At 41.7% G+C, this 23,268-nt stretch overlaps 3 protein-coding genes across 8 annotated transcripts in view; 2 read left to right on the top strand and 1 right to left on the bottom strand.

The window, feature by feature from the left end:
• Positions 1-13,638, top strand: part of ADORA2B (adenosine A2b receptor) — a 37,587-nt gene extending 23,949 nt beyond the window's left edge. The window contains exon 2 of the mRNA XM_077163986.1: positions 1,778-13,638. Coding sequence (XP_077020101.1) covers positions 1,778-2,435 — 658 coding nt within the window. The 3' untranslated portion in view covers positions 2,436-13,638. The remainder of the gene's footprint in view (positions 1-1,777) is intronic.
• On the bottom strand, positions 323-17,643 carry LOC143687230 (zinc finger SWIM domain-containing protein 7-like). Of its 3 annotated transcripts, none has more exons than XM_077163987.1 (6): positions 17,459-17,642; positions 16,777-16,898; positions 13,482-13,564; positions 10,248-10,350; positions 5,748-5,852; positions 323-4,456 (listed from the first exon to the last, which is right to left on the bottom strand). In XM_077163987.1, the coding sequence occupies exons 1-6, from the start codon at positions 17,625-17,627 to the stop codon at positions 4,340-4,342; spliced, it is 699 nt and encodes a 232-aa protein (XP_077020102.1). In that variant the 5' UTR covers positions 17,628-17,642; the 3' UTR covers positions 323-4,339. The 3 variants fall into 3 exon arrangements, 2 of the variants coding, with proteins under 2 accessions (XP_077020102.1, XP_077020103.1); XR_013177469.1 differs by lacking the exon at positions 323-4,456 and adding an exon at positions 7,713-7,832 and having other exon boundaries at positions 17,459-17,643; XM_077163988.1 differs by lacking the exon at positions 16,777-16,898 and having other exon boundaries at positions 13,482-13,503.
• A 24-nt stretch (positions 17,644-17,667) lies between these two features.
• Positions 17,668-23,268, top strand: part of TTC19 (tetratricopeptide repeat domain 19) — a 57,660-nt gene continuing 52,059 nt past the window's right edge. Inside the window, exons 1-6 of one of the 4 annotated variants that reach the window (XM_077163982.1) lie at positions 17,668-17,922; positions 18,011-18,144; positions 19,711-19,821; positions 20,239-20,277; positions 21,010-21,066; positions 21,338-21,399. In XM_077163982.1, the coding sequence (XP_077020097.1) occupies positions 17,739-17,922; positions 18,011-18,144; positions 19,711-19,821; positions 20,239-20,277; positions 21,010-21,066; positions 21,338-21,399 (587 nt within the window). In that variant the 5' untranslated portion in view covers positions 17,668-17,738. The other 3 variants (XM_077163985.1, XM_077163983.1, XM_077163984.1) reach the window with 3 other exon arrangements.

Raw genomic sequence — 23,268 nt, 5'->3', positions numbered from 1 at the left:
TGCATTCTTCACATCTCTAGTGAGGCAATAACATTTTTCAAGGAAAGGATTTACATTCCTGAATGAGGAGGGGAGCAGAAAGAGTTTGGAAAGAGATAGATCATTGACCAAGACAAATTCAGTGAGCAACTGAGCCCAGCAGGTCTTCTGTAGTAAAGGGCCCGCTATTGTGGTGCCTGTTGCTGAGTTGCCCCGATGGGGAGCAGGAAAATTTAGGGATCCCTATACATTATGGGGCGAGAGCTCAGTTAACTTCCTCGGCATCAGGTGTTACCTAATGTGGACTCTTGCTTTAAAGCAAATCAATAAATAAGATTACAGATTATGAATTTATTAGTAATGGCTGTATTTTTATTAAGAACCTACTGTGTGCCAGGCAGGTCCATAGCTAGGTTGTAAGGTTATCCACACTAGTCCTTACGAGGTGTCACCATTCTAGTGGAGGGGAAACACATGTAGGCAGAGAGACGGGCTCTATGGTAGGAGTGTTTCTGGAGCCAGAGTACAGGAGTGGGCACCTTTGCCTGAGAGGTGGTCAGCACAGGTGACCCTCAAAAGAGACAGTGGGCCTTGCCTGATGTCGAGGACGGCCTGAGCAGAAGGGAGCCGTTGGTCATGAATGGCAGTCAGCGGCATGTGGGACTGAGGCGGGGAAGGCTGGGTGGGCCGGTGAGAAGTTCGGGCTTTATCCTACAAAGGACATTGCCATTTTCTACAAACAAGTCTGAGGTAACACCTATTCACATTACTTCCCAACTCCCCCTCCCACCCCTGCCCCGAGAGATTTTATTTCATTTACTTAACGTAATAAATTGAAAATATATTATGGACCTGTTATTAACACATCTGTATATTCTACAGCGAAGTGTCTAAAATGTGTATTATGGTGTGTAATGATTTTAAATAAGATTTAATGGTTCAAAAAATTACTGAAAAGGTATCTGCTTAATATTTGCTAAGTTATTTCCCAGTTTTTATCAACTGTTGCTAGCATTTCCCTACAGTTAGGGGTGTTGCCCAAATGTTCTTCTACTGCAGTTTACACAGGTATTCAGGACAGTTCTGCCCAGAGTCTGACGCAAACTTCTGGTGTTACTTGCTGGGACCAGAAGGCTCCTCGCCCAGAGTGACAGAGCTGGGCTGTTGAACTCAGAGACTCCAGTCCTCACTTCCTTTAGACCTTTGTTCACATGTCACCATCAAGGAAGCCTTCTCTGGTCAGCCGCCTCAGAGCTGCAGGCATTGCAGTCCTGATCTTCCTTACTCCACTTCTTTCATACCACACTTATCTCCCTCTAACATCCTGTATAATTTACTAACTCATGTTTGTTGTTTGCTGTTGCCTGTCTCCTCCCTCCCCCACTAGAACAGAAGTCCCTTAAAAGCAGAGACTTCTTTTATGTGCTTGGCTCACTGATGTAGATCAACCTTCTAGAACAGTGCCTTATGAATGCTCAGACTCAAAGGTCAGTAGCTAGGAAATTAGAAAGCAATCCTTTAAGACTTACCCCACCTGTTCTCATTTCATCATCATTTGCCACCAGATAGGTGTGTTACTAAGTCAAGAATGAAAATCACATTGAGTTTTATAGTAAAGCTGCTCATAACTTGCCAGCATGTCTTTAGTGTTGGGGGTGAAGGTCCATGGTGTCACTGGAGGTTAAAAAGCTTCCGAGGTTAAAAGTGAAACACCACAGCACAAAAACAGAGGTGGGTCTTGGACTTCGGTGGCAAGGTTTTGTTAACTGACCAAAACACATCATGTTCTTTTGAACAGGTATAAGAGTTTGGTCACTGGAACCCGGGCGAGAAGTGTCATTGCCGTTCTCTGGGTCCTTGCCTTTGGCATCGGATTGACTCCGTTCTTGGGGTGGAACAGCAGAGACAGTGCCAAGAACTGCACAGAGCCCCGGGAGGGAACCACCAATGGAAGCTTCTGCCTTGTGACGTGTCTCTTTGAGAATGTGGTCCCCATGAGCTACATGGTATATTTCAACTTCTTTGGGTGTGTCCTACCCCCGCTGCTCATAATGCTGGTGATCTACATCAAGATCTTCATGGTGGCCTGCAAGCAGCTGCAGCGCTCAGAGCTGATGGACCACTCAAGGACCACCCTTCAGCGGGAGATCCATGCAGCCAAATCCTTGGCCATGATCGTGGGAATCTTTGCTCTGTGCTGGTTACCAGTACATGCCATAAACTGTTTCACTCTTTTTCAGCCAGCTCAAGCTAAGGGAAAGCCCATATGGGCAATGAACGTGGCCATTCTTCTGTCACATGCCAACTCGGTGGTCAATCCCATTGTCTATGCCTACCGGAACCCAGACTTCCGCTATACTTTTCACAAAATCATCTCCAGGTATGTTCTCTGCCAGACAGATGTCCTCAAGAGTGGGAATGGGCAGGGAGGCGCGCAGCCTGCTCTTGACCTATGACCTAGGCTCTGGCCTTTTTGAGGAAAAGGTACAAACTCACAAAAGACAAAGGGGCACGACATGAGTGGCTGATTCTCATTGTTATGGACATATGGGCTGCTTTCTCTGCGTGCTTCCCTACCTAGCTAATATGTACATGTAATTCGCAGGCTCCAAGGGTTGACAAATTTATTTTTGTGGCATTTATGGTTCTACTTGGCTGCTCTTACTATGTGGATAATGCTGATAGTTTCAATGGATTCTGAAAGGCAGGGTTTTGTTTGTTAAGAATCTGCTTCTTATCATAGGAAATGACTGAAGCCATTTTACTGTGAAACATCGTGAACTATGATAATGAAAATATCTTTAACTTACAGGCAATGGAAAAATGAGTTGGATATACTAAACATGTATACTTGTTCCTAGGAAGGCTACCAGGAAAATTAAAAGTATAATTCTTCAATCAAGAAACTGCTGTTAATTTAGAGAAATGATATTCTCATAATTCTTAAAGTAGAATATTATCAGATAACAATTTTGAGTTCCCTTCTTTTCCTTATACTGGAAACTTACTCTAGATGAAGAAGCTGGAGAAATGGGATACTTCCTTCTGCTAGATTCTGTTTTTCCCTTCTACAGCTAGGTAGTTGTTTTTTTTTCCACCCCACGTTTGACCAAGTTGTTTAGAACCCAAAGTAAAAATTTTACTAAGTAAAATAATATAACTGTTTGCGTATATAAGGTGAAATAAAAAGAAAACTTTTCAAAAACAAGCTTAGGGTGTTGCATTGGCTCATCATACTGAGCTATATCTACCCTCTAGCCTTTACCCTGACAGCTGCCTAAGAAAATAAGTGTATACCCAGCCCAAGTTTCCAAGTATTAGAAAAGTCTTGGTAGGTTTTATTTGCCACACTTTGGTGTAACAAAAGGCTCTGCTGACCACAGAACACCATGACACCTGTAGCCCTGAACTTTGGGCATAGCATTCCTTCACTAGGGGTGCAGAGGTTGTGGGTTCCTAGACTACAAAGACATTTATTTTGTTTGCTTGTCCACTACTTCAGGTCCCTTAGTTAGTATCCCTGCAAGAACACTGAAGGCCTGTTAACCCCTCCAGAGAAAGGAATTTCCTGTCCTTCTAGGATCCCATTCTGGCTTTACCTAGTAAGAAATTCTTGTCTTATGCTGAATCTGTCTCCCATTTAGAACAAGGACCCTCCTTTGGGTCCAATTAGGTCCCATTTCTCTCCCTTGAAACAATCCTCCTGGTATCTTTTTGCCCTTTCTTCTTGAGACTGAAAATTGTTAGCTGTGTCTTTAGCTCCCCTCCAGGACATGAGTCCAAGATCCTCTCATCATCTGACCTGTTACAAAGCTCAGGGCAGAACTAGCACCTCCCTTCTTTGCGTTACTACCTAATAAAACTGCCTTACTTAAGTGTTGTTTCTGCACCAACACCACATGAAGCTTACTGACCATTTTCATATTTGTTCCGTTTAGCCACCTGTTTCTGCTCTGTATTTTACTGCTGCAGAGTAATCTTCTAACCGAAGGAAAAGAACTTATACTTCATTGGTTTACCTATCTACTTTTGCCTACTGTTCCAACTTTTAAAATTACTTGTATTTCAATCACTTAAGCATTTCACTAATTGTGGACATGACGCAGTATTAGGTTTTGAGTCTACAATCCCTGATTCCATCCAGGGAAATTCATTATACAAAGGGTTCAGAGGCTGTTTCAGACTGTCCATGAGACGTGTACAAAGCTTGTAACCATACACACATCCTGCGTCCCACCCTTCCTGCAGGAGCCCCTGGAAGAGCCACTTCACATCTCTTCCATGTGAACGTGGAACAGCTTAAAATGTGTTTCTGGATGGGACTTCTATTTTGACCAACAGGGATGCTTAATCTGTATCTTTATGTTTCTTGTTCCTCCTCAGTCAGTAATATTTCAGTCAGTTGCTTGTCAGAGACGCTCAGCTTCTGGCAGGTCCCCATAACCTGACTAAGATAAACTGCCAAGAGATGCTTGCACTGGAATAGAAAACAATACACACCCATTAGAAATAGGCAGAGCCAGGGTTGTCCAGACTCACTAAGACCTCTCACTACCAGCACATTTAGAGAAAGAACTGGAGCATAATGATTCTGGATTCTGGGCCTTTAACTCGCTGCCGAAAAACTGCAGATAAAGAAAATGAGACAGATGTGTTCTCTTTAGAATTCAGGGGGTACTAAAGACTTATTCTACTTGCTGCTTTGGGAGATGGTTTAGATCCAGTTGGCACAGGGTGTAAAACCCAAGGTGAAAACCAAGACAGGCCCCTCATTTTAGTCCTCATTATGTTTGTTTTTTTTTCCTTTAGAAAGCTGTTAATAGCAACGTCTAGTGTTTACTGAGGCACTGTGCTGCTAAGTGCATTTGAGAAATTATTTCATTTAAATCTGACAGCTCCCTTATAAGAATAAGTATTATCCCCACTTAACTGCGTGCTCAGAGTCCACTCCCTTAACCACTATATTGTACTTCCCGTGTACATGTATATGGGGGTGGGGGGCAAAACTTTGGGGACACAATAAGGATGACTGTTGAATCCTAGCATCATGGGACAAAGTTTAACATTTTGAAGGGGACTCCATTTTACAGAAGAAAAATTTATGGTATGTCAGCTATGAATATCACCTCTTGTACAATGGGTACCTGACTTGAGACCAAATTCCTGAGCAGTTTTCTAATTTTAAGATGCTAACAGTGTAAAGAAGGATGAAGAATGGAGTGGATGCCGTAATTTTCTTCTTTGGTAGGAGTTAAAAAATAGCTACCTATTCTCTGGAGGGCAGTGTTTTTCCGTTTTGGAATAAGGAGTTGTGTGAGCCTGCCCTGTTCCTGCTTAATGCTCTGGACTCCTAGGAAACTGGCAAAGGCATCAATATGTTCTCTTGTCCATGCAAAAGTCAAGTGTCACCAAAAGCCAGGCTCAGGTAGTGGGGAGACACCATCTCATGGCTAGTGTTGGCGATCTGCAGAGCTGCCAACATACACTTTAGTTCCTATTTCTATTGGGTTATCTATGTATGCAGTGCCCACATTCAGGGTTACCCTACTGTCCTCTCCAAAGCTTCATCCATGGCCTTTTAAATAAAAAAAGCAGAAAAATGATTCAGTTCTAAAAAGTGTCATTGCATCTTGGGAGGCAAACTCAGGACAATAAGCTCTTTGTTTCAGTATGTAGTAAATTCCCATTTTGTGTAACTGTTCAAGCCCACAGTAAGGACTGACAGCGTCTCCTAACATGATCACAGTGGAAAAGCCCCCCATCCTCACCAGTAGGTTTTCACTCTTCCGCAGCACTGAGAAGGCAAAAGCAGGACATGAACAATAATGGCAAGAGGCCAAGCATGTGTATGTTTTACCAGAACTTCCAAGTACCTAGAAAAGAAAGGACAAGGGATTAGGCTTTAAAAGATGTGCTGGAAAACCACTTCCTTCCCTTGAATTTATCTATTTGATGACTCAGAGTTGCTCTGCAAATTGGACTGGGAAGAACTGCAGTAATGTTTTTCACAAAAGGGGAAACTTATCTTCTCCATGTGAGGACTCTTCCCTCCTTATTTCCCATACTGTGGACCTGAGGACTTCATACAAGAGAACTGAAGAGTTTCAGGTCAAACCATCTACCCAAACCATCTTGATCCTATGCTTAATGATTCATACGGCCCATGCCTTGGGCTGTCAATGCTCATAAAAATGAACTGGAGGGAAGTTTCTTTGATCTTCATTTTATTTCAGTGCTTCTTAATTTTTGGTATTTCACAGCACATTTGTACATTTCCTAAAATTTCTATTCCACACCTCAAGAGTGTGAAATCAAGTAAAGATTGAGTGGAGGGTCAAAAGAACGTGGGACCAAACTCTTGAGAAGCATTTGAAAGTGGGGAGGAAACAAAGAACCTTGCAAAAGGGGTGACTCAGAGGCATTGGATGGAGGTCTCAAAAAAAGAGGCAAATCCAGATCTGCCTATTTATCCAGCAGGATGGAAGCAGGGCCACAGATACAGAGAGTGGGTAGGGTGGGTAATAGCCCAGACCAAACAAACAGATTTGGCGGCAATCAAAAGGGACAATAAGGAGAGTTAGAGGAAAATTATGACATGTCTATAGTGTTACAGTGTGATTAGACAAACTTCTTGGAGAAATCACTTGTTTAGTCTCTACCACTAAGATGCCAAAGACTTTGTTTCATGCCTAGAGTTAATTTTCAAACCAGAAGTGTAAGATTATTAGATTATTAGTAGTATCTAAGGGAAATAGAAACATCCTGTGGGTTATTTTACGATGAACTGCTTGTTAGGAATTTGCCACAGGGTCTTCAAATTAATTTCAGGCTCTAAGATGACAATCTAAATGAAAAAGCCCAGACTTGTTTCCTGAAATTACAATATCAGCATTCCTTTCTTTTCTCCACGACAAAGACTAAGCAACAGGTAAGGCTATAACCAAAGAAAAAAATAGCAGATTTTGCTTATGTTTGTAGGATGTTCAATGATTTATATGATAATGCCATGTCAGAACAATTACCAAGTCAGTAAAACTTCTTAGGGATTGCTTGGGCCAATTACTGGGTAAGAAGAGGACTACTGTATCCATTAAAGATTTAGCCTCATTACAACTTAAATATTGAGAAACACCAACATGTTGCATATTTCCTTTCTTGAGGTACCCACATGTTGTAAACCTATCACCTAATCCACTCAGTGTCCACTGGGGAATTTCCCTAGTGTTTGGAAAACGTAAACCAAAGGGAAAGCATTGAAGCAGAGTGTTTTCCACTTAATCCTAGAAGAAAACCCACCAACACTCAGCAGTGTCATGAATAATTCTTAGGTCCCCAACTACTACTAATGAATAAAACTTTAGAGTTCTTCTTCCTGAAGTTATCCCCTATGTCTCTTCTTTGTAGATATAAATTTAGGCAGATATAAACTTCTGGGATTATACACTGACTTGAATTGACTCTTTCTTATTTTAAGTCCCCAATCCATCAGAACGTTCCCTGGACTATGCTGAATAAATGCTGGGTGACTCTGGATTAGGGAGAAGACTATAGAGGGTTCCTTGCCTCATCCTTTCAAGGGTTGGCTAAGACTCAAAGTAAAACATTCAACCACCTGAGGTAGTAAATACTGCTGTACAGAGATGGTAAACTTTTAATTTACCTTTTCCATATCCAGTGATGGATAACCAATGAACCCAAAACTCAGGCAAAAATATTTAGAACTGGAAACTGACCTTAAGGATCATCTCCTTCAACGTCTTCACCCTTCAATGGAAAAATGACCTCCTTTTACAGGAACTGCTCCTAGTTCTCCTACTCATGGTTTGGAATGTTTATCCCCAGAGGGAAGAGAGCTTTAGAAAAGGAAACATGCAGGAAAGAAGATACTCAGACCCATGACTGGCCTTAAGTGACCCCCACTTAGAGAAAGTCTGCTCTCATTTCAGTTAGGTTCTAAGGCGGGTGACCCACCTAGACGCCCACCAGTCATGGTACGGGCCAGGCCTCCCAGGATCCTTCATAGTAGTAAATTGTATTATTGTCCCCTGTGTTTGGTGCCTCTCTCTGCAAAAGGATTATACATTCTTGCCCTGTTAAATATGGGCTGGCTATGTGACCTACTTTAGCAAGTAAAATGTAAACTGAACAGAAACACTAAAAATTGGTGTGTACTATGAACTCTTCTTTTTGCCACAAGATTCACAATGTTGCAGACAGGATTTGCTCTATCACTTGGGATCCCTGATTAGAAACAAAGCTGCAACTGATTTGTGATGGAGAGAGAGCATGAATGAGATAAAAAATTTTATTTTTGTAAGCCTATGAGATTTGGGGTTCATTATTACCACTGTAACCTAACTCTATTGACTGATGCATTCTACTTCCTAAGTGAACCAAAAAGTTTATAAAAAGCAACTCACGTGACAGCAACATAATGGTGATGAAGAATAAAGTACACATTACATCTGGAGGACGTTAAAAATTTTAGAAGACTGATTTATATATAAGGATAATTAGTTGGGTATCAAGACAGTGTCTAACTCAACTTTTCATAAGCCAGATTCTCATAACTATACAATGAAACCAGTAAGGTCAATATAAAGGTAGATAAGATTTCTATAGCCTCATTTAATTCGGAGTCCGAGCTGACTACCACAATTCTAGGAAGCTAAGACTTTGATGACTAATAAAACAATGTAATATAATACAGGATGTGAATGATAAAAACTAAAGTCATTGACCCCTGGGAGGAACAAAAAGTCAACAATAATAAAAATATTTCAAGCAAAATCTTTAAGATGTTAACTAATAATAAGATCACAGAACTAGAGGACAGGACAGTTAGAGTCTGCTTGTTCAGGTCAAATGTTATGCTGATACTGGAACTAAGACAAAAAATCTGAAACTAAAAGACATGGGAAAAACTGTCTTTTTTAGAAAAAGCTAGGGTATTTTAGCTATATAAAACCTAAAAATAAAAATTCCAGGAAAGAAAAATAGAAACACCTCCTCAGGCACAAACAGTATCACTGAGTGGTTCTTTTGATCCATGAGTTTACCATCAGGAAATTATTCTGCTAGGCAGCCTTTTTCGAATAAGTCAATACCACTCCAGAGTTTTCAGTATGGCATTCAAAACTAATTAGCCATTTTCCTTAACAAAGAAACTTATGATGATTTTGCTCAGGTCGATGAAGTTTTTAACAATGTGGAATGGCAAGTTAATTCACTAGGCAAAGGCACTTATTCACCCATGAAAGCTTGGCTCAAATCACTCACCCACAAGAATTAATTGATGTGGTCTCTCATTAAGGGTTAATTAACATGGCTTCAGCTCTTCAAAGTTCATCATAAATAAATCAGGATTCAAACATTTTGAAAATATTCCCTCTTCCTGATCTCCAGCAAAGCCTGTATTACATACAAGAGCTGACAGCTTCTTTTTCACTCTGTCCAGGCCACAAAAAATTTTGGAGACCCCTGCTATTATTTTCATTTCATGCATAAGCTTCTCCTTCCCTTAATCTTACCTGCACTCATATAGGTAAACTGGGAGCAAAGGTGTAGAGATTGGTTCACTGTATATGTAGTTTGTATTCAAATCTCATAAGACAGCCAGGCAGTATGATAAAGCAGCTACAAATCCAAGCTGCCAGATGTGACTACTACTTTAGTTTCCTGAAAAATTGATATTTTGCTGGGTTTTTGGCAAGAATCAATAACAATACACAGAAGGATTTTAGAGTCTGAAAAGAGGCAGTTATTTCACAAACCTACCTACTGAAAGCTCCCAGAGGGCAAAACTAAGGAGCAAGCAGATTGCCTGCTTTGAGCACAGCGTGACCCTTAGTAAATACTTCTCGACAATGTGAAACATCATCTCCATTAAGTGAACCTGAGCTTGTGGAAGGACCTCAAAGTGCATTCTGGCTTTTGTTTGTGAGCAAGTGATAACAAACAAGGTGAAGATGTCAGTAATTTATAGGGGAAAAGTGCTTCCATCATCAAACAGGAAAGCATGAACGGACTATACTCCATTATACCTGAGAAAAGAGACTCTCCACAGATATCTTATTTTGGGTAAAATTAATGGGTCATATTTATCTTATTTTTGGTTATTAAAGGGATGATTTTACTAAGTTGGATCAAATGTTTTCCAACTGTCCAGGAAATACTTAAAGCTGGTCACCTGCTTCTACAGAGATTCAGGAAAACACAAACTGTCCTGAGGAGTTTCTGTTGTGATCATCCCCCCTCTCCACTTCTACCTGGTAGAGGCACCTCCCACTGGGAGAGGAGATTAAGGTGATAGACTGCCGGTCAGCGAGGTCCAAGGCCTGGATGGCTGAGGAGCCAAAGACAAACTTTAGCCTGGGAAACAGAAAGGCTTCAGGTTAGATGGCCTGACTCAGTCACCTCACTGACTTAACCCACACAATTGCCATCCTCAGCATTTTAAGAAAATTTCTTTTTAATTTGAAAAATCAAACCAGTAATACAGCAAAAATCCCTGTACTCATCTCCCAGAATTAATATGAACATTTTCTTAAAATAAAAGTATTACAGATAAAGCCCCCTTACACTTCCTACTTCCCATTCTTTTTCCTAACCTCTCTTCACACTGAGGCAACTACTATCATGCATTTGTTGGTTTTCTTCCTGTTAATGTTTTTATATTTTATTATACAGGGTATATATGTGTATGTATATATATATTTGTATATATACAGTATTATAAGTTTTAAAACATAGAAGGTGTGTTGTAGGCTTCTTTTTATAACTTTTCCCACGCAACATATTTTTAAAAATGATGCATGTTGATATATAAATTTATTTTTAACTGCTGAATAAAATTCCATTTTATGTATGTACTGTATTTTATTTTTTAAGTACCTCATTGGTGGGCATTCTGATTGTTTCCATTTTACACTATTATAAATACTCAGTCATCCCTGTACATGTCTCTTGGTGCACATGTGTGAAAATTCTTCTTGGTAATATAACTAAAAGTATAATTGCTGGCTCTTAGGATATGTGCATTTCTCAACTTATTAAGGTGTTGCCAAATGGCCTTCCCACTACCACTGTACACTCCTGCCGGCACTGTATGAGAGCTTTAGTTTCCCCACATCATCACCAACACCAGTATTGTCAGACTTTTAAATGTTTCACCATCTGATGGGTATTAAATTAGTACTTTTTTGGATTAGTAATAAGATTATCCAGCTGTTAAAGGATAGATCAGAAAAAAATTGATATGTATGAACATTTTTATGACATTATGTTAGGTAATAAAGGTTGGGGACAAAATTATATATTCAGAAATTCTCAGTCAAATTTAAAAATTGTGTTAAAACAAATCTACAATTACCTGAAAATAAAAAGTTAAAAAAAAAAGTCAACAACCCAAAACATTAACAATGATTATCACCAGGTAGTATGATTATTGATACTGTTTATATTTTTCATGTTCCCAAAACATTTATTTTTACAATGTGTGATGGACTGCATTGTGTGCCCCAGTTTGGGCATTTCCTTGGTCTTGGTCTGCCCTGTGGTTTGTGTGGACCCAGTGTAAACTAAATCTCTTTAAGACTTTACTTCAATTAAGGTGTAGCCCAACTGAATCGGATTAAAGTAATCTGGATTACTGGAGTCCTTTATGAACAGAGTGAAAGTCAGACAAGGGAGAAGCCACGGGGAGCAGCCAGGAGCTGGACTTCAATAGAACCCAGAGAAGAAAGGAGAAGTTGCTATGGACAGAAAAGCCAAGGAACTCCAGAAACTGCCAACCAGTTAGAAGATACCAATCTGACCAGGGAGAAAGCAAGCCTTCTAGCCTCTGAAATCGTGACCAATGAATTCCTGTTGTTAAACCAACCCATTATATGGTATTTGTTGTAGTAGCTAGGAGACTAAAACACAATGAGTATGATTTACTTTTTTTTTCGTTTACCTTTATAAACGAGAAAATAAAATGCTGAGTTGAATTAGAACTGAGAAGTCAATGCTAATTTAAAGAACCCACATGATTTGACACAGAATAAGAAGAGAAAGTACTAAAGCTTCATAATTAAAAATTCAACTTCATTTTCCAACAAGGTAGTCTCATATATAATATACTACTGGGGAAAAGGAAAGAGCTTTATTTACTTTTTTTTTTTTTTTACATGGAACATGAAAATTTAAACTATGAAAAAAAGGAGTAAAAAATTTGGAAAAACAAAAATAAATAAAATTTGGTGATAACTTTATCATTCAGATATAATCACAGTTAAAATATGGCTCTAAGAAGAATTACTTCAACCTGTGCTAACCACTTTCTAACATACTGTGAATGTCTTGAATGCATTAAAAAAGTTTTTATATCATTGTTAATGGCTACACATTTTACTGTAAAACTAAATCACATTGTATTTTCCCCAAACTCTACTTCTGGATAAATTATTTCCAGGTTTTGTTTTGTTTTGCTACTATAAACAATATTGGGATGAACATGCTCACTGCAAACTCTTTTGGATGTCCATGATTCCTTCCTTGGGATACATTCTTCTAAGTGGGATTTCTGGGACAAAGAATACGCGTGCCTTCTGCTAAGCTACCTTCTACTTTACACTCCCACCAACTTAACCCTTTCCCATATTCTTGCCAATGTCTGGAATTATCTTTTGTTTGTTGCCAGTTTTATAGATGAAAAGTTATCTTATTTTAACTTATATATTTTTTGACCACCGGTAAGATTTATCCTTTTATTCAAAGTTTTTGAAAATGTATATCTTTTTATTATTTGTGCATTTTGTTCTTAAAGTAGCATTCCATTTTTTTCTAATAATATATAATCCTTGTAAAAAAAACTTAAATAGGGAAAAGGTTAGCACTCTTTCCTCAATTCCACCTCTCTTATTCCCTCCCCCTAAGATAAAAACTAATATTGGTTGACGTATATCCTTCTGGACTTTAAGTATAAGCATGTATATGCAATTAAATGTTTCTTATTCCTGGGGAGCTTTCAGTTTTTGTTGCTATTGAGAATGTAATTATATTTTTTGAACTTTGTACCATAAAGGAAAATAATTTTTAACTTCTGTATTTCTTTTCTTTTTTATAACTTGTCAGTACTGTATTCTTTTGGGTTTTTAATATTATATTTATATCATCTGCAAATAATAGCTCTGCTTCCTTGCAGATAGGTATACTTCTGAATTCTTTTTCATGTGCTAGTGTATTAGCTAAATTCTAGAACAATGTTAAACAAGAGTGGCAAATAGGACAAGATGAGAATCCTTATACTGTTAAATATAGTGTTGGCTATTCGAGACAGATTTTAACAATCATGTCAAGAAAGTATTGTTTCTAGTTTAGCAAGAATATTTTTAAAAAGAGTTGATGTTGAAAAGATTTGGCTCTTAAAACCCATGAATGGGAAACAAAAATAAAAAAGAAAAAAGAAAACACATGAATAGTTAAAAAGGAAACTCAAACACAACAGAATATATACTTACAATAATAGATGCTCATCAGGAACTGCAAAAGTGGAATGGAAAAAAGTTAGCCATGTTAAACCAATGACCATAGACATACAAATCTGAAAGGAACCATAACCAAAAAGATTTCTGTGTAAGATGGTGAACTGAACCTATGCATCTGCATTTCACTCCTTCCCCAAACCCCAATAAAACAATAATAAAAGAATTTTAATTTTTATTTGGGAGCATGGGTCAGGAATTGAACCTGAGTCTCCTGCATGGCAGGCAAGCATTCTATGACTGAACCACCTGTGTACCCAAGAAAAGGATTTTTTAAATGCATAAGCTCCCAAGGATGAGAAGGAATGGATAGCAAACAACAGTGAAGATAGTTGAAAGCTGAAAGAAGAGTGGAAAATAATTTACCAGGCTTGAGAAAATGGAATTAAGCTGGCAGTGGGGAGAGCCGAAAACCAACCTGACTTACACTCCAGAATCCTCTGCCGCACAGCTCTCCCCTCTCCCCTGCCCCTCATAAATCCTCAGAAAATGGTAGCACCAGATAGCTCTGGAAGAGAGAAAGAGGGGCTCAGGAGGAGTTAAATTAAGGAAGTCTCTTTGAACGTATGTTTAAGAAGCCATCAGATTCCAGATTTCAGTTCCCCTCCCTAGCCCTAGGTGACTGCCCCTTCCTCACCGGCAGAAGACTAGGTTTATTTCTGGGGATTAAAACACCAGACACCCCACAGCTGAGGCCAGTATCACAGAGAAAGCTGGATCTCCCCTCCAACATGGCTCCCTAACAGACAATCAGGCCTTCACCCTCTATGCAGGGAAGACTCTTCCCTGGGGAATCTGACCAGTCCGAGAGGAGTGGCATTGGACTGGCTTTCCCAACTAAATAGTCCAGAGAGATCCACTATGGTGAAGTTTACACTCTACAAGGTCCATTCACCCATTCAGAACTACCCATAAATATTTTAGTTTTCCAGTCTTAAATATGATCAGATAACCAATGATTACCAGAAATTAAAGGAAAAAAAAAGAGGGCAAAACAAAGCTAATTAGAGGAAAAACCACAGCAAAAAAAATTTCAAGCAGTGATTATTATCATCATCGGAATCAATGCCACCATGAAACAGGCACAAGATACAATATAAAAGGAATCCCTGGGGGAAAAAGAACTGTACACACACACACACACACACACACACACAAAGAACTGTACATTTTTATAAGGTAACAGAAACAAAAAGTTCAATAGAAAACTTGGAAGTTGAAGGAATTCCCCAGAAAGTAGAGAAAATAAAATGAGGTAATACAGGAGAGATGGTAGGTAAATCAGAGGGATAACATAGGACATCCAGTAACTGAATATCCCAAATGCCAGAAAGAACAAAGAAAACAGGACATAATTTAAGAAGATTTTTCCAGAATTGTAGGACTAAAATTTCTAGTTTGATAGGTCCCACTGAGTGCCCACACACTGGAGTGAAAAACCAAAACAAAAAAATCTCACACTAATGAACATTATCATGAAGATTCAGAACACTCAGTACAAAGAGATGATTCAAACTTCAAAGAAAACATTGGTCACATAAAAATCAGGAATCAAAATGACTTCAGATTTCTCAAAAGCAATACTGGGACCTAGAAGGCAGGAGAATAAAGCTTTCAGATGTCTCAAGAAATAGTTTCAACATATAGAAATAGTTCCAACATGTAACTCCATACCTAAGAGCCTATCAATTAGTGTGAGGGTAGAAAAAAGACTTTTTCAGACATGCAAGGTCTCAAAAAGTAAATCTCATGCACTCTGCCTTAGGAAGCTACTGGAGTGTGCGCTCCCAAAATAAAGGAGTAAACCAAGAAGAAAAATTCAGGATACAGTAAACATATAGCCCAGCATAGGTAAAGGCAATTTTATCTCAGGAGAAAGCTAGGAGATCAGCCAGTCTACATTTGAGCAAGTCAGAAGGTCTAGGAGAGCAGGAAAATGAAACTGATAAAACATCTGATTCACCTGAACACCTTGAGTGGCTATTTAAAGCACTAGTCAAGAGTTTGAGATTGGGCCACGGTGGCTCAGCAGGCAAGAATGCTTGCCTGCCATGCCAGAGGACCTGGGTTCAATTCCCGGTGCCTGCCTATGTTAAAAAAAAAAAAAGAGATTGAGTTAGGGCTAAATACGTAGAAAACAAAGCAAGACAATTATGACTCCAGGGAAAACAAAATTATGCAGGAGGGGAAAAGTAATCATAGATTCCTTCCTATATGGCTCAGCTGTGACTAGTTTGTACATTGTCACATAACTCGCAACTTAGAAATTTTAATTTCATTTTTTTAGATCATTGAAGGATGAGGGTTAGGGAAGGTGCATGTCTGTCTATCTAGAACAAAAATTCTGAAATAGCAAAAACCCTTCTACTGAAAGTAAACGTGACTTTGGAGGGTGCAAGGGTGGTTCAGTGGGAGAGTTCTGGCCTGCCATGTGGGAGACCCGGGTTTGATTCCCCGCCCATGCACTCCCCCCCCTTAAAAAAACAAACAAAAAACCCAAACTAACAAAAACTCAACAAATGGTGCTGCAATAACGGGATACTCACATGGAAAAAGAATGACATGTGACCCCCGGCCATACCACATACAAAAAAGAAAAAATAAAGTGAATCAGGGGCAGAGGGTCCCTGCGCCCGAACCATCAAGACTGTCAGCGTCAGGTCTGATCCTTCAGGACCCAGAGCGGGCTCTGCAAAGCCTGTGCAAACCATTAGCCTTCCACCCCCAGGCCACAGAGCCTGAACCTGCAGAACCACCACGCTGACAACAGGTTTTCTCCTCATCCTCAGGCCACAGAGCCTGAACCTGCAGAACCACCACGCTGACAACAGGTTTTCTCCTCATCCTCAGGCCACAGAGCCTGAACCTGCAGAACCACCACGCTGACAACAGGTTTTCTCTTCATCCTCAGGCCACAGAGCCTGAACCTGCAGAACCACCACGCTGACTACAGGTTTTCTCCTCATCCTCAGGCCACAGAGCCTGAACCTGCAGAACCACCACGCTGACAACAGGTTTTCTCCTCATCCTCAGGCCACAGAGCCTGAACCTGCAGAACCACCACGCTGACAACAGGTTTTCTCCTCATCCTCAGGCCACAGAGCCTGAACCTGCAGAACCACCACGCTGACAACAGGTTTTCTCCTCATCCTCAGGCCACAGAGCCTGAACCTGCAGAACCACCACGCTGACTACAGGTTTTCTCTTCATCCTCAGGCCACAGAGCCTGAACCTGCAGAACCACCACGCTGACTACAGGTTTTCTCCTCACCCTCTCTGGAACCACAGCGCGACTACAGGACCCGACTAGCCTCATCCTGCAAGCACGGATCCTTGTCTGCGTTAGTTTTGACTGATCAGAGAAGACAAAAGTTGGCTCACTCTTCTCCCTCCCTGGAAAACGGAACGCAGCTAGTTACTGGCCCTCTCAAACAGCAGTACTAGATGAAAAGCCGCCGAGTGGCCGCTGGCGGGCTCCACCCACTGGGACCCGGGGCGTGGCCATCCTTCCTCCGCTCAGTCCCGAGCCCCCACCCCGCAGGCCGCCAACCCCTCCGGCGGCAAGCACAGCCCCAGAGCATTCTCTGCTGGTCAGAGGGGAAAAGGTCCTTTCACGAGGCCCACATCTAGCCCCAGGGTTAGCACCCCTTAAGGACTTATTTCCTGAACAAAGGGTATGAGGATTCATTTTAAAGTTTAAACCAGAATTCGTTGGGGAAGGCCCTTCGCACGGAGTCTCCAGCGACCGCACTAGTCCGTAAATGTGAAAACACTGAATTTTACTCGCCCCCATTTTTTTTCCTTTTTTCGTCTTTTTTTTTTTGTTTGTTTTTTAGCAAACGGGGCTGGGGACAGTCCGCGGGTAGGCGGGCGAGGGGCGCAACCGCGGAGCCCCGAGCCCAGCGCCCCGCAGGCCCGACCCCTGCCCTCGCCCCCCGCGGCCGTGCCCGTACTTCGCGCGCTCTCCCGCACCGCCGCGGCCATCTCGCTCAGGAGCTCCTCCGCGACACCCGACAGCACGGCCATGGCACCACAGACAGCCTTTCCGCGCTCCTCAGGCGTCCAGCGGCCGCCACGGCCCGGACGTCCGCCGCGGGGTGGGGCGAAGCGGGGGCGCCACATACGTCATCGCGCACGCGACCTATCTGGCGTGCTCTGGGCGCTGGGGGCGCTGGGGGCGCGGCGTCGGGGAGTCGAGCCGGGCCTGCAGTGCGCAGAGGACGCGGCGGGAGTATGTACCGCGCGCTGAGCCGGCGTCTGGGTTCGGGCCTCCTGCGGGCGGCGGGGCTGCGGTGCCGGGGCTGCTCGGCGCTCCTGTCTCCGGCACCCGCAGGGGGCCCGCGGCCCGGGGTAGAGGCGCTGCCACCCGGAGTCGCGCCTCTGGGACCGGGCTCGGGCCTGCTACCGCTGCTGGCAGGTAAGGGGCACGGGCCGGGCGGGGAGCGTCGCGGGGCGGGCGGGGAGCGTCGCGGGCCGGGCCTGTGACCTCCGGGCACTCCCCGCAGCGCTCGCCTGGTTCTCGAGGCCCACTGCGGACGAGGAGCGGGAGGAGGAGCAGTCGGGAGCGGGCGGGGCCGCGGACCAGGCCGCGGCGGACGAGACGGAGGCCGAGATCGTCCAGTTGCTGAAGCGAGCCAAGGTGAGGCGGCGCCGGGCCCTACCGGGCCAGCGCAGTAGCCGTGCGGAGCCGAGGCCTGCCGGCCTTGAGTTTTTCCAACTTAGCGTAGAGTAGAAGGAGGCTGCAAGAGTAAAAGTGCCCAGAACTGCCATCAGAGGGGGTGTGAATCCATCCGGCCTTGTCAGACGCCAATGCCTGCAAGGAAACGGCTGCAGTCTCAGGTGCGCCTGGACATAACACCACAGGCTTCGTTCTCTTATCCAGACGGTAAATCGGGAATGTTTTGTGATATCTCTCAGTTAAGTGATAAAGAATGTTGCAATGCGTAGCTTCCTGAAAATACAGTTTAGGGCAATTTGTTTCTCTTCTTTCTAAACTCTTCCTTTTCTCCACATCCTTTTCTGTTTTTTTTTTTTTTTTTTTCCTCCGTAGAGTATCTCTTCTCTTCCTTTGGGCCAAATACTTCTTCATGCCAAAAACATCCAGATTGACATTTCCTGACTGCAGTGTGCTATTTGCATGACATCTCCACTTTGAGTGAGGCAAAAGTACTTGTCAGACTTTACATGCTTGAAACGAAATTCTTGATCTTAAATGCGACCCAACCCATTCCTTCACTGTCTTCTCTTTACTACCATCTACCCTGTTTCACAGCCTAGAAACCTTAAAGTCATTCTTAAAGCTTGTGGTCCTTCACCACTGTCCCTTACAGTCCAGCAACAAATCCTGTTGCCACCATTTCCAAAGTAACTTCTTAAACTTTGCCCCCTTTTCTTATATCTCTTGACCCACAGCAAGCTTTCACTATCACAGCCTCCCATCCAGTGGTCTTAACTGCCTGCTTGCCCCCTATAATCTGTTCTCCATACAGCAGCCAGAGTGATTTTTTTTAATGTATATCAATCATAACACCTTCTTGTACAAAAATTTTTGACTTCCCACTGTATTTATGGTAAAATATAAAGTCTGCATTATCTAACCCAGCCTTCCTTGCCTATCCATTTGGCAGTAATCCTCTGGATCACTGTCCTTCCTCCACACCCATCTCACTTGTTCTGAAGAACTAACCTCTTGAGCCTGTAGAGTGTTCACTCATTCCCCATCATGTTAGGGACCTTCCCTCCACTCCCTTATTTGTCTGACTCATGTTTATCTGTCTTACCTTGGTTTAAAAGTCACTTCTGTTTAGAGGAGACTCCTTATCACTGCATTCCATAGCTTTTCTTCATAGCTCTTGTTGTAATTATGCTTCCTGATCCTTCAGGCCCACGTCCAGCCTGCAGGAATGGAAAAAAGGAGGAGAGAGGCAAGTAGATAAGATTTCAAAATTGCCCACCTTCTGCCTGCATCTGTTGGCCAATGCTTTGTCATAGTGTCACACTCAGCTGTAAAGGAGGCAGACCTCATGTCACCATTGTAGACATAGTCCGTAGTGCGTAGTAGAAATTCAGGCAGTACTTGTGAATGAGTAGCTGCTGACTCTGCACTGAGATGTTACAGTGAACGTCTGCTTCTGTCTGGTAGCACTTGCATCCATTTTCTTTGTTTCACTTTCTGTCATTTTTTTTTTTTATCTTTTCTTTCCAGTTGAGTATCATGAAAGATGAACCTGAAGAGGCCGAGCGGATTTTGCATGACGCTCTTCGTCTTGCCTATCAGAGCAATAACAAGGCCGCCATCACCTACACTTGTGATTTGGTAACTCTTGTAACCCATCAGAGCCACTGGGGTTTGATAGCGCTCCTGTTTTTTATTCTTTGCCTTCACGATGTCATAATGCTCTGTTTGTTTTTTTTTTTAACTTTTTTAAAATGTATAGTGAAACATATATGCAAAGCAAAGAAATAAAAAAAGCAGTAGTATTCAAAGCACTCTTCAACAAGTGGTTACAGGACAGTACCTAGAGTTTGTCATGGGCTACCATACGATTCTCTCATCTAATGCTCTTTTAAAAAAAAAAAGCTAAGTTTTCTTTTGATTTCGATTTTGATTACCTTTTGGTGTCACTTTTAAGAAGTCTCTATAGCAGAACAAAAGGTAGCAAGATATCATTAAATTAGCATTTGTTTCTTTGGTGATGAGTGGACCTAGACAAACCTGTTATTTTCTTTTCAGATGGCCAACTTAGCATTTATACAAGGTCAGCTTGAAAATGTAAGTAAAATCACTATAATAATTTTGAATTTATGAAGGGCAAGTCTCAAAGGAACTGTGTCAGTAAGGGTGCAGGCTAACGTGCTGTAAGAAAGAGATACCAAAATATAGTGACTCAAACAAGGTATAATTTTCTTTCATGCGTCAGTCTGGAAGTAGGCTGATGGCAAAAGGCAGGTAGGTTCCTCTGCTCCATGAAGTAGTCCAGAAGCTCAGGGTCCTTTCCTTCATTTGCTTGGGTGGCTTATCTCCAGCCTTTAGGAAGGAAGAAAGAGAAAATGGAAGGCAAGCAGCTCATTTATAAAATATGATTGAAAAAGTACTTGCATCCCTCTACCTGCATTCATTGGCCAAAACATCATCATGCCACTACATTTACCTATGAGGGAGGCTTGGCAAAAAAAAAAGGGAATTATTTAACTGAAAACATGGAGAGAAGAATGAATATTAGGGGACAGTTTGCGGTCTCTGCCACAGTGGATTTGGATGAGAAGCTAGTTTCTGAAGTTAGTTTCTATCCCAGAGTAGTTTAAGGGGTAGAGAGGTTGTGGTAATCTGGTATTTTAGTCTTTGGTCCCATTACAGGGGTATTTCTCTTTTTGTGTGTATTTGTATGAGTGCATATGTGTGTGTGTTTTGTAAGGAATGATGCATCAGATTGATATTTAGAATCTAGAGTCATATAAATAGTGGGGTCCCAGTAAAAGGAAAACCTTTTCCTTGTGCTTTTAGGCGGAAAAACTATTTAAAGCAACAATGAGTTACCTGCTTGGAGGGGGCATGAAGCAGGTAAGGATAGTGCCTAGAATTGGCCCCTAACTGAAGCAATTTTCAAAATATTCTTGTTTTCTGATCTCTTTCCCCCACCATGTGCTTTGGCCAAGAAAGTAGATTCCCTCTTCCCTCAGGACCTATATAAAAATGACAATTTTTCACTAATAAAAATTTGTTGAACTGAGACTCATATGTAGATCAGTTACCTTGAAAGAGTAAAGATTATGGTTTTGAGGCCAAAATTTTACTTGTCATGAATTTCCTTCATTTCTCTTTCTCTCAACAGGAAGACAATGCAATTATTGAAATCTCCCTGAAGCTGGCCAGTATCTATGCTGCTCAGAATAGGTAAGTGTAGGTAGAATCTAGGCGCTCCAGGGAGTAGGGCTGTGGACAGAATAACTTTTGCTCTAGGATGTTACAGAATCTTCAGTTACCAAAAAAAATTGGATGTCAAACTCAAAGTATTTCTTCTCTCATCTTTGAGATCTGGCGGTGTTTCTGGTTTTGTCCCTGTGATTTTCATTATCCTGCTGAGTGAGGCTGCACTGCAGAAAAACTGATCACTTTTCTGCTCTTGCTTGAACTGATAAAGGAGGTTAGGATAACTTCCGCTTAGCTCTTCTTAGAAGAGCAGGGAGCAATGTAACATCCTCCAGGAATAATATACTTTGAAGAAACCATTATGCTTATATAAGTGTTAGCAAACCAAGAAATTGGATACGGGAGGCTTGGCAAAAAAAAAAAAAAAAAGGGAATTATTTAACTGAAAACATGAAAACAGTTAAAGGGCGATACAGTTAGCCCAGAAGTGTCTCAGTGGCTAATTCAGTAAAGAGTGTTTTTAAAGCAGATAGAGAAGATTAAAGGTAGCTAGGTTTTTAGGATAGGAAACTATCAGAAGGGATGCCTTTGAGTAAGTTGGTTAGGAAATAGGCACTAATTTTAAAATAGCAAATGAGTCTAAGTTCTAATAAAGAAGGAAAAAGTCCTGTTCACCAGCTATTTTAGTTCAGAGCAGGACCTGCTTAATCTTCCTGCATTTCAGTTGGATACTTGGTAGGCTAGAGCTTCTGGGTGCCTTTGACTTCAAGACCCAATCTGCAGCTGGGCTCAGTCTCCCTTGGAGGAATAATCTGCAGTACTAGATGCTGATTGGGTTTGAATTTCTAGATACCCAAAACTTAACACTGGAGAATAAGACAAATTTGCAGTTAGTTTTATGGGGGTGATAGCTTGTGTAGTAGCTACTAATAATTGGCTTCTAAGTTATTCTGTGCTGTACTCAAAAGTGTGTCTTCATTTTGTTTTATTTAGAGAAGAAGCATGAGGCCAGGAAAGACATGGCCAGATCCTGAGGCTTAGAAAGGCTGATTTTAGTTGGAGGGGAGTTGTTTATAAATAGGCTTCTTGCTCTGCCTTGGACCTTCTTGTGGGTAGCCTCCCCTGGCTCCAGGTGCTGACTGGATAGGGTCCTTCCCGCTGAGGTTCAGGTCTGGGCAACCTCTGCTCTCCTTCTAACAGCAGAGTAGAACAGTGGGGTCAGCAGTTCCTGCCTGGCAAGGCACTAGAGAAGAGAAGGTGAGCTTTGTCGTGCTGCTTTTTATTAAGAACCAAGAGCAAAACTGGAAGAGCAGGAACCACGACTGAACTTCTGGGTGGAAAAATACTTTTCTGTCATGTTCCTCAGCCTCTCTTTATAGAGATGTCACCCAGCAGATGGCTGTTCCTCTGTCCAGATCCAGGCTGCCTGCTTGGGTTTCCTCTCCAGTTAAATGAAGGCCCAAGGCTACGCAGTTGGGCCAGATGCCTTGTAGGGTTGTAAGTAGGAGCGCCATTTCTGTAAAACAAACTTTCATCAAAGACCTACAGCTTGTAAGAAGTATAAAGTTAATAAACCTCTCTGGAAGTTGCTTGAAGTCATAGTTCATGTAGGTAGTATTACTTTGAATAGGGATCTGCTTTCACAGATGAAGAAACTGACTCACTTCTTCTGATTATGACCGTTATTAAAGTTATGGCAGTATTCCTCGCTTTTTATGTCTTAAGTTACATCAAATGGGTGACTTAAAAAAAAAACTTTTGAGAGATGGTAGATGGATACCCCTGAGGGACTTTTAAAAATTCCCTCTTCCCTTCTTACACTTTCTATACTGACATGCTCAAACCCAAGCTGGCAGAATGAGGTTGAGGAAGGGGTTTGTGAAAAGGTGAACA

This window comes from Tamandua tetradactyla, chromosome 6 (assembly GCF_023851605.1).
Source record: "Tamandua tetradactyla isolate mTamTet1 chromosome 6, mTamTet1.pri, whole genome shotgun sequence".
Lineage (NCBI taxonomy): Eukaryota > Metazoa > Chordata > Mammalia > Pilosa > Myrmecophagidae > Tamandua > Tamandua tetradactyla.
Note: the sequence above shows the minus strand (reverse complement) of the source record. Positions and strands in the feature narration are given on the sequence as shown.

Excerpts from the sequence above, each read along its gene's own strand:
- LOC143687230 (XM_077163987.1), bottom strand. The coding sequence starts at position 17,627 with ATGTGGCGCCCCCGCTTCGCCCCACCCCGCGGCGGACGTCCGGGCCGT. Across the intron at positions 13,565-16,776 it reads GCGCTGTGGTTCCAGAGAGG|ATTTGTATGTCTATGGTCAT; the intron begins GTGAGGAGAAAA and ends GGTTCCTTTCAG. Across the intron at positions 10,351-13,481 it reads CCTGATGAGCATCTATTATT|GCTAAAGTTTGTCTTTGGCT; the intron begins GTAAGTATATAT and ends TCTGTTTCCCAG.